The sequence below is a fragment of the Homalodisca vitripennis genome, chromosome 3, assembly GCF_021130785.1.
Source record: "Homalodisca vitripennis isolate AUS2020 chromosome 3, UT_GWSS_2.1, whole genome shotgun sequence".
Taxonomy (NCBI): domain Eukaryota; kingdom Metazoa; phylum Arthropoda; class Insecta; order Hemiptera; family Cicadellidae; genus Homalodisca; species Homalodisca vitripennis.
In genome coordinates this window covers 198260126-198271523 of record NC_060209.1, presented here as the reverse complement: position 1 = coordinate 198271523, position 11398 = coordinate 198260126, and the positions used below count along the sequence as shown (strand labels likewise).

Here is an 11398-nt window from a genome sequence, read left to right as displayed (position 1 = left end):
CTGAATCCTTAAGCTACAATTAAAACCTAATCTAACTACCTTACCTCCCGACTGACCTTTGTCTGTTGACAACAATACCAAAGTAAGAAAATGATTATTCTTGTTCTATATGTTTCTTAAATTTTCCAATCAAAAACAAACAGAAGTAAATGTGATCAGTATAATGCAAAGTACCTTTGAAACCTCATAAAATGAACCTGAAGTTATCACAATTCCCTAAAGTACTTAAATGGTCATTGCTATTATTAGAAAAGAAGGGAGCAGTCATTTTTAAAAGTCTAAATTTGTTTCCACTGTAATTTTTATTGGAATAAGATTATGTACAGGTAAAAAAATTTCCAAAGGTAGTAACGAGAAGAAAATGGGCTATATTTCATATAAAGTCCAGCAAAATGTAACTTATGATATAATTTAATTAGTTATTTCAATCTTGTTCTTTCTCTTTTTCTTCTTTTTCTTTTTTGAAATACCATTAACACTTGAACCAATAACGGGAACAACATGTTTTGTCTGACTATTAAAACCATGTTTGGATGTTTTCTTTAAATTATTCTTCTTTTTGCTTGTCTTATTTGGTCCAGTTCCTTCCACAGTTCGAGCAACAGGGGAAACAGTTTTATTGTTCCTTATTATTTTATTCACGGAGAACCTATACAGATTGGAGTTGATGGACCGGAGCAGATCGATTTCCATCTGCATGGATTTGATCCTGGCCTCGGAGGAAGGGTCTGTCTGGGTTGTATCTACGGTAAGTGTTCTGTCACTACAGAGAGCTAGGGGTCTCTCCGTGATCACTGAGATACAGTCTGTCTGTTCACTATTCGCAGTCTGGAAGCCACTGAGGACGACTGAAGGCTTCAGCTCGGTGTGGAACATCTGAGGTGCCTTGGGAGCAAAGAAAGCGTTGGTGACAGGCCCTTGATGGGAGAGGTCTAGCTCACAATGGCCGCTGACAACGTTCCACAACTTCACAGAACCGTCCACAGACCCGGACAGCAGCAGAGAACCGCAGCGGGAGGCAGAGAGGCTGCGCACAGCTGCCGAGTGGCCTGATAATACCTTGGTGTTCTCTGCATCCAGGTGATACTCCAACTGGCGAGGTGGTGAGGTCATACTTATAACGAGGACAGGACCATCAGCTGTGCCAACATACACCTCAGTCTCTAGAGGCGACAAGGCCACTGATGTTGGTAAACTGTTCACCACCACAGATACCAGCAGAGAGCCACCTTCCAAGTCATACATCTGGAACAACATACATACATTACAACTGAGGACAGGATCGTCAACCGTACCCACATACGCCTTAGCCTCTAGAAGCTAAGCTACAACTTATGGAGGCCATATATGGTTAGAAACATCTTCACGGCACCGGAACATTACGGGAGCAGATAAGCCAGGTTTTAAGTGCTAGCTCCAAGATATCCACTCTGGAAGCCAAGAAAGCTAGCTATAAACCTCATACTATCTTATAGGAACTGTGACAAAAATATACAGAAGCTTCTAGAAGGAGCACATGAAGCAGTCAGCTGTAACTAAGACCAGGAAGAAGGCTCTGTACAGTTACAGGCCTGACCACCAGCCAAAAAAATAAAAGGGGCAGACACCACAACTATCTGAAGATGACTATCTTCACCATTAACTTTTGTGCATGCTCCATAGAGAAGATAAAGGAAGATCATGGAAAAGGTTTTCGACGTTGATGAGGCAACTTCTGCAGCAACCGTGAAGTAAATGGTGATATTTGTTCTTCAAGAATCCCAAAGGATGTTTTAAGTAGATAACCAGAGATACGGGACATTGAAAGCGTACTAAAACTGTTGGTCCCCACTTTTTCAAAGGCTCGTTGAATAAAAGTAATGTGTGTAATGAATTTGTGGTTAATCACTTACCGGATTTGTTTATGGTTCTTCTTAACATAGCCAAAGAAAGGGTGTATCTACATCGAGATGGTGCTCCTCTATAGCATTCTCTTCTGTCTCTTTGTGCTACGATAGACTAACAGTTTCCAAGAAAACGGATGGACAAAAATAATGCTGTAACCTATCCTATTTAATCAACTATGGATTACTTACTGTAGAGAAGGATTAAGAACTTTGTTTATCTCAAAAAACCAGTGACTAGGGATGACATGATGGGGAGGATAAGAGAAGTAAACTGTATATGTTTACAATCAGAAATTTTCATAAACCAACCCCAAGTGCTCAAAAATGTCATTTGGGAGCATGTAACTGAGTTAAAAATAATTTCTAAGTTTTTTGGTGTAAAACATAGGGCGTTACAGATGAAAGATTTATATTTCAATTAATTTGGCCAATATAAGTAATGGTCCAGATGGTCTGATGTGCGTTGTAATTTTTATACTTTGTTTACACTTTCAGGAGTGCAGTACAGTACAGCCTGAACCTGTACCAGTATTTCTCTAAAATTGTTTCTCTACATTTACCTGTAGGTGGCAAGGAATGTTTCATGTCCTATATATACATGAAGAACCAAACTAGTCAAAAAATGTTTTATGATGTAATAATATTCTTGTAATCACAAAAGCTGTTTCTTCCACATTAGTAATTTTGCAAACGCTTCATATTGATTACTTTCTTAATTACTGAAAGTGTGCATTGTTTAGTGATTTATACTCCCTGGTTTATCAGTTTACAGAAAACATGGTTTATTAAGTTGTTTATTAACTCTGAGAGTAATATTTTAAAATCTCTTATTTTAAGTATTGATATACAGAAAACTGAATATTCTACTCAAGCTTAACACATATCCAGAGCTATTCAAGCACTATCATTCACCTTTAAATAATTTTATCAATTATAATTTGTGTATTACACAAGATTGTCCTCACCAATTTATGTACTACGCAGCAGATGTCTCATGAGTATATATATTACACAGTAAAAGCTCACACCAGTGTATGTATTACACAGCAGATGTCTCATCATCAATGTATATTATACAGTGGATGCACTCACCAATGTGTGTATACTACACAGGAGATGTCTATCAATATATTTATTACACAGCAAATGGTCACACCAATGTATGTATTACACAGCAGATAGTTTTTACCAATGAGTGTATTACACAGCAGATGGCTTTCACCGATGGATTCATACAATAGTCTTTGATGATGATGGTGAATTTCATATAACCTAATTCTATTTGTAATGTTAAAACCTTTCAGAGATTAGTAATAGAATGCCATCATTAAAAGTTATCGTTAAAAACCTTTTTTCTGAAAAATACACGATGTATTTGCAATATACATAACATTTTAAAAATAAATACTGCTATGTGCTACGGATGGTTGGAAATAAAGTGTTTTTGTACTGAAACTTTGTCAACACAATAAGCGCGCTCGCTTTGGGGCGGAGGTCAGGGCCTTGATGCTGGGGGCTCAGGGGGTGTAGCGGTTGGCGGCTTTGGTGTGCGGTACTTAGGGCAATTGCATGCAAGTTGAATGAATGCGAGTGTGTGTGTCTTGCGATATTATTGTAAATTTGTATATAGTTACATTAAATATTGATGATTGTTTTGATTTTAAGATTCATTTAATACGTAATGTAAATAAATAGACTAAGTTTTAGTTATAAATGTATACATATATATGTTAGTTTAATTTGTATGAGGTTAAGTGGTAGAGAGGACTTTATAGTCCTAACTTCGCCTCTAATAAAGTCATTTTTCATTTCATTTCACAATCTTTTATCTACAATAACAGTCACTCAAGTATTACACTACACTATGAGTTCACAACATTACCTTGCATGTGTGATCGCTTGATACAGTTACTAGCCGTGGACTGGACACAGTGAGATCCGTGATTGGCAACGAGTGGTCCGCCAGTACCAGGCGGGGTGTGGGAGTACTGGTGGGGCCAGTGGTGGTGTGGCTCAATCCCCACACAGTTACCAGTCCGTCTTGACCACCGCAGACCACCAGTCCACCGTCCACAGACCACTTCACCACATTAATGGGCTGCAAATGGTGCACCCCTGACCATACTATCCTTCCAGATGCCACCTTTCCAACAAAATTTAATTTTCAGCATTGTAAAATATATTCTAACTACAACTAGTTATGTTAAATCAATTTATTGCTTCTTCTTTCATGTCTATCTCTGTCAAAAAAACAAACATGAGACTATTTCATTAAATTCTTCTAACACAATTTTATAGTTCCATTTATAAACTCAAACTCAGGTTTGTATTGCATTTTTTAAGTCACTATTGTCAAAATGTGCAATACCGGTTGCTTAAAACAGTTAAATATAACAACCTGATAGACATGTATCTTCTCTAAGATGGTGACAGCAATGTAACAGCCGTCAGGGCTGGCTTGAGCGAGGTTGACACGGCCGGGACAGACGAACCGTGGAGTGCTGAGTGGCTGCTGACTGTTGACTGGCCACACCCGCAGCAGGGGTTTCTGCTGCAGGGCTGCCACTACGTACTGCGCAGCCAGGACACTCAAGCCTCCTGGTGCCACAGCGCTGTCCCCCTTGTAGACCATCAGAGCGTTTCCTGTCTGTACATCCCATGCTGTCTGTAACAGTTGCATGACTACGTCAGATGTACCGATCATAACCAGAACTGCGGAACAGTATTCATTAGAAAGACAGAATAAGGAATAAAATATGATGTTGAGTTTAGTTCCAGTTCAATTGCATCTTAGTGTAGCGTTTGGAATCTGACGCTGTCACAGACTTGACTCCTAGAATCTGTATTCTAAACGTTGCACTAAGAGGAAAGTGAACTGGAGCTAAACTCAACATCCATACTGATTCAACTCATCCCACCATAGCTACTTTATGCTTAGAAAACTTGAATGCTCCACCATGCTTAAAGATTGTGTCAGAAACATAGTAGTGCACTCAATTGTGCAACCTGAATAACAATATCTTTTCACCTATATTACACTGTACTTTTATATTTTTTAGACTAGATGTCGAAACAATGTAAAGACTTTGTTTTGAGCTTCTTCTTCACCGACTTTGTTTAATCTCTTCAGACGAACATGACTCCAGATTCCAGGAGTCATGACTGTGACGCCATCAGAGTCCAGACGCTGTACTAAGAGAAAGGTGAACTGCGGCTAAACTCAACATCCTTTCCTACCATAGCCATTTTATGTATAAGGAATACCTTTACTTGATGTGCAGTATTAGAAGTCACTGGAGTTACCAGGGTTAAAAAGTATATCAAGATATAACAGCTAAGTTGATTTAATATTTAGCTTGTAAAGAGGATCGGGGATCTTCGGACTGATGCAGACTAAAACACCACCAGCTGATTAGATTATTGATAAAGACATTACACCTGACTAGATTACTCGTACATACACCACCATCTGACTAGGTTGGTGGTACACACCTTAGTTTATCTAGGTTATTGGTACAAACACCACCATCTAACTAGGTTGGTGGTACAGACACCACCATCTGACTAGGTTGGTGGTACAGACACCATAGTTTATCTATGTTACTGGTACAAACACTACCATCTAACTAGGTTAGTGATACAGACGTCACCGTCTAACTAGGTTAATTGATACAGATAATCCATCTGAATACTCTAGGTTATGGGTATAACCATCATCTGGCTAGGTTACAGGTACAGACACCACAGTGTCACTATGTTACTGGTACACCACCGTCTGACTAGATTACAGTTACAGATACCACCGTCTGACTACATTATTGCTATAGAAACAAAAATCTATGTTACTGGTAAAGACACCACCATGTGACTAAGTTACTTGACCAGACATCATCCCAATAGCTTAGATAGCTTGTACTGATTTCAATAATTACCATAAGGTTATAAGTACTTGTCTAAAATCAGATTGGAATCCAGGAGTTACCTACCAATGAGTGTGTATGGAAAAAGTAGATTTTTAATTTTGGTTATGGTAAAAGGAACTTTTGTGAGTATAAAAATGACTGCCTGTAGTTGCTTCATAGGTGGTCAACAAAGTAGGACAGGGAAAAAAGTAAATCGGGAAAACGGCTATATCTCACTTACTACACAATGTTACTTTTTTTTAAATAATAAAAAATTAAATACCTAAGCTAAAATAAATGTTCTGTACAAAAATTAGTTGCATTACTTTTTGAGTAAAAATAGCCCACATTTCCTTACTTTTGATAAAAGTCGTAAAGAACAGAATTCATTATTAACCAATCGAAACAATATAACAATTTGTTTTTCCAAAAAGTCACAATCTCTGACACTTTCCATGCATACTCTACATTAGCTAGCTCCTTGGCTATTAGGAGTAGATCATAGTATTTGTATAAATATTTAAGTAGTATCTTATGATCGATTATCCTGATTTTCGATTAGAGGTGATGTCATCTTAATTAATTACCCACAAAATCAAAAGATATTTCTATACAACAAGATTTAAATCATCACATACCAATAACTTACAATAAACTGAGAGAGAAACCAACTTTCACCATCAATTTAGAACTCAACAATATGTTTATGAATTGTAATAATTTACTTACAATATCGTTTAAACAGCTGGTAATGGCTATTTCTTCAACAGCCGCCATCCTAACAGCTAACCTGAAACAATTCCTAGACATCAAACAATGTGATTACAAAATTTACACAAAATATGCACATCAAATTGGACTGTGCAAAATTCAAAATTAATATAGGCTTCATTGAAAGTATATACAAATAAAAAACATATTAAAAGTCTTTATACATAACATAACAGTCTTATGGTATTAAAACTCTCTTCTGATGTGTTTGAATAAACCAAAATTCCATATTTTAGCATTCCCTTGGTATGTGAAATTTCTGCAGTTGCAATGCAATCAAAGTTAATAAGAAGGAACATCTGTACATGCTGGTGGTTACAGACCTCACAGCCAAGATAAAGAATCTTTTTATCTTGGCTTCCAGACATTCACCTCCATACCTCCCTCTAATACAACACACTCGTTGGAGATTTTAATGTTGATTTCCTCAAACTTCTAACGGTTCAAAAACACTAAATGAGTTCTTCATTAGTTTTGATATTAAAAGGATTTTGCTGTTGCCTACAAGAATTACCTGTGACAGAAACTCTTCCATCGATATATTTTGCATATCCTCAGTCTTCAGGGATGATATTAATGTTCAGATAATTCATACAGCTATTTCAGATCACAAAGAACTTGTTTCACAGACTAAAAGAAGATAAGATAAAGGCAAATCGCCTTAAAAACTTATTATTTGTAGGTAAAGACTTTAAGACGACACGCAAACACCATCTAACTTGACAGATCTGTAAACTTGTTCTAATTAAAAACAAAACCATACAAATAAACTTTGGGAGTAAGAGAGATGGCATCTATACTCTTTCTAATTTACATTATGTTGTCAACTTAACATCTTACTGAAAGACCTTATTTCTTGGGCTAAACATATGGACTAATTATGCAGCAAACTGAGCAGCACACACTTTCAAGTTGATCAATCTGACCCAAATGGTAGGGTGATCAGACCAGAGAACGGTACTCCTAGAGGGGTCGAACTAGTTGTAGATACAAAGTCCTCAATGCTACAGGAGAAAACTCATTTTTATATGTTCTGATGATAAAACAAAGAGCTGAGTTTGCGCTTTGACAGATAGCATTCAGGTGATTGATTCATTTTTAGGTTATTTCACATTTCCGACACCTGTTTTCATCTCACATGTAATTTAAAACATTCACTTTTTAGTATATATTAAAACTTGAATTGCAGAGAGTTACCAAAAGCATTTCTTTTAAAGAATCAAAAGCTTGTGGAAAGCCGTAAAACGAAGTTTAAAATGTGCCATATCAGCCAACCTGCTTATAGATCGTCTCTGTGACAAGAAGTATGGTTTTCTGGAGAGGATGTTTTCAACCATTTCTGGAAAGTGGTTAATCGTTGCTACCCAGGAGAAAACATAAGTAAGTTAGCTCCACACATTTTCTCTTCTGGCTCTATACTTTGTTATCATTTCTGTATTCTTTATGTTGGATAGAGTATGATAAACGGACACGGTTTTTATATTGATTAATATAATCATTGATACTTAACATTCATATATCGAATACAAGTCTATCAACATATCTATAGTCACAATAACAATCATATTTGAAATTAAAATAGTTAATTTAATACACACAGTGACAATCTCATAGATAATAAAGGAGCTATAATGATCAAACAAACCATTAGAACTGGAAATAAGAAAAACTCATAAATAATAACGAAATGATAACAACATAACACATTTATAATAGAAAATACGAAACATGCGTAATTATTTATGTTTTCAATGTTAAATTAATTATTTAAATTTCAAACATACGATTGTTATTGATGACTGTTGAAACATTGAATATTATGTTTTGATGATTAAATTAATCTATACAAAAAAAAACCATCCCTGCTTATTGTACTCCGTCCACAACTAATAACAAAAAGCATCATAGTATACAAAACCACAAATTACATTCCCATTTTGAATATTAAATAGCATATTTATTTTATATTTAAACCCTCTAGAATCACCTATGTTCAGGAATACATGCAGTATAGGCTACATTAACCCTTTTAGTGTTAATCGACAACATTTTGTGGTCTTTTGTCATTTCTGTAGTGTTAACTGACATAATTTTGTATAAAATATATATGCGGTAATGTATGGATAAAATTTTGTTATGGCCTACTTTAAATGCAAATATTATTCTTTGTTTGCAAAAAAAAATTACTGGAGGTGGGTTAAATATTTTCAATGAAAGTAATATAACTTTTTATACTAAAATATTTTTGTCTATATTATAGTCTAGCCCTACTGTGTTAATAAAAGGGCAGAGTATGATAATCGATACTTTATATATCAAATAACAGAACTATCAATCAATATCAACGTATATAAAATACTAAACTAGTCACATGCTTCAAATTAACAGAAATAGTTTAAACAATTATGTAAAGGTATAAACCATAATCATTAAGAGCAAACAAAAAATTAAGACAGGTGACATGAAAATATCACTTAGGAAATGTAACAAAGAGAACAAACATCTTGAAACTGAGAAACAGTAAATCAACTTTTAGTGTTAATTTGTATAACTTAGTTTTCTAAATTTAACTAGGCTATCTTTGTTTATTTAAAACAAGTTACTCATAAAACAAATTGTGTTTAGAATATGGAAATGTGTGTTCAGTCGGTGCAGATGATTTAGTTATTATTCAAATTAATTGCTATTGGTTGAATATATCAATGAGTATAATAATGAAATATCGTTTGATAATTTCGATATAAAAACCGGGTCTGCTTATCATACTCTACCCAACAACATTAGCTAAAACATTTACAATAGCCATTAAATGATTTTTGCACTCCTCCATACGTAATTATACAGTATTTTTCATAGTGTAATATTATTTTAATACATTATTACTTACTATTGGCAATTTACGTATAACCTAAAAATTCATAAACAACATTGACCACATGATATTTATAGGTTATGTTGAAGTTTCATAGTTTCACGTTTCAGTTTCAACCGCAGTACCGTGTAATACACATACACATGCGGTAAGGATGTTGCCACTGTAAAAAGCCAAAATTACCCACACAAGGATTTAAAATGTCCCACAATTACCCACCAGGTACCAACAAAAGAGGCATTGTCCCAAATATAAACAAGCAAAACTATGTACCCAAATCTTACTATACATTAAACAGCTTTAATTTTAATTCAGAAAAAAATATGTACTTTAGCCAAAATTTAAACAAACAAAACTATTACAAAACTATTAACATACAAAAAAAATGTGCAACTTTGCACTGGAGATTAAAATGATTCATATAGCAGTGTTAAATTAAAAGTAATAAGTAGCTATTTAACCACTAGTTAACTGTTCATTTTTTCTCTCAATAACTGACCCACTAGTTTAATCAAGCAATGTTAAATCGCCAGGAATTTAAAAAATATAATTAATAGACATCTGTGGCTGACAGTAACACCCTAGTTATTTGATACTTATTCGAATCATCGTTGAGTTGATGATACATACGGTAAAACGTTAAATAAATTAACAAAATAATAAATGGAAAAGTTTAAAACTAATACAATAATGACGGTAGTTAAACAATGTCAAAATATTCCTTCAGTGAGTAAAATTTTCTTTCAATTAACCAGGCTTTAACTTTGAATATGCACTTATATCATCTAAGCAATGTTGACTCTATTACCACGTCGAAGGTTTTTTATTTGTAGTGTGGTTGACTTGTGGTTATTATAAGCTTAGGCCCATAATCAGAATAGTTGGAATTAGTCAAATCATATTATTATTTTATCTTCTTCAATATACAGAAATAAATAATAGCCGGATTATTATTTGGTATATTGTTTACTCAAGCAAATACTATAGATGTTCCAATCCATAAGCAGCATTGTTCTCATAAGATAGTTTGGAAGAAAAATAGATTTCACGTAATAATAATAATAATACTTTATTGTCATGGACATATATACATGTATTGACAATGTCAGAATTATCGAACGTTACATTGTTCTTAGTCATACTAGAGCAGTCAAAAAAAAACTTAGCCGTATAAAATAGTAACAATGCATGTATTGCATGTAATGTAATGAATATAACAATTGTAAAAACAATGTAAAATTGATAACAATAAATTGATAGATAAATAAATAAGTACGGTACATAAATAGATAACTTCATAAAAAATTCAACAAGTTAACAAAAAAATAAAGACTATTAGTAAGAACAGTAAACAAGAACAAAAATAAACTATTTAAAGAATCAACAAGTAAAAATGTATTGATAAACGGGCAATATATTACAGAGTTATGCCAGGGTGTTCTAGGAATTCCTCAATGTTATAAAAAGGATTTGCTAACAGCCAGTCATTGAGTTTTTTTAAGAAAAACCTTAAAACTATACAATTTAACAAAATAACTTAACTTATTATAGACTTTTTTGCACATGACGGAATGGCTATTTAACATTTTACTTAATCGGCATTGTTGAAAACTAATATTATCTTTATTACGTGTTTTGTATGGATGTAGGTCTTCATTAAGTATCATTTCTGGTAATTTTTTTAAGGAGTAAGCAGCAAGTTCAAAAATGTAAAGATTGACAACAGTATTAATTTTTAAACTAATGAATATAGGCTTGCAATGATCTAATGGGGCTGAGCCATTAATTATTCTAATAACCCTCTTCTGCAATTTCAAAATCTCAACAATCCTTGGAGAGTTACCCCATACAAGCAAACAGTATTTCATTATTGACTGAAAGAAAGCGAAATATGCCATCCTAATATAATCTGTGGTTACACAATGTTTCAAACATCTCAATAGAAATACAACTCTAGACAGTCTAGT

At 34.1% G+C, this 11398-nt stretch overlaps 1 protein-coding gene across 1 annotated transcript; it reads right to left on the bottom strand.

The window, feature by feature from the left end:
- Positions 1-348: 348 nt before the first annotated feature.
- On the bottom strand, positions 349-9620 carry LOC124358013 (WD repeat-containing protein 18). Its single transcript, XM_046810238.1, has 5 exons — positions 9447-9620; positions 6518-6578; positions 4285-4551; positions 3769-4029; positions 349-1245 (listed from the first exon to the last, which is right to left on the bottom strand). The coding sequence occupies exons 2-5, from the start codon at positions 6563-6565 to the stop codon at positions 412-414; spliced, it is 1410 nt and encodes a 469-aa protein (XP_046666194.1). The 5' UTR covers positions 6566-6578; positions 9447-9620; the 3' UTR covers positions 349-411.
- Between the last annotated feature and the right edge of the window lie 1778 nt (positions 9621-11398).

Bases quoted from the DNA above. Each gene is read 5' to 3' on its own strand.
- LOC124358013 (XM_046810238.1), bottom strand. From the start codon at position 6,565: ATGGCGGCTGTTGAAGAAATAGCCATTACCAGCTGTTTAAACGATATT. The intron at 4,552-6,517 runs GTAAGTAAATTA...CAACTGTTACAG, and splicing joins CCAGCTGTTTAAACGATATT to ACAGCATGGGATGTACAGAC. The intron at 4,030-4,284 runs GTTGTTATATTT...TTTGTTGGAAAG, and splicing joins AGAAGATACATGTCTATCAG to GTGGCATCTGGAAGGATAGT.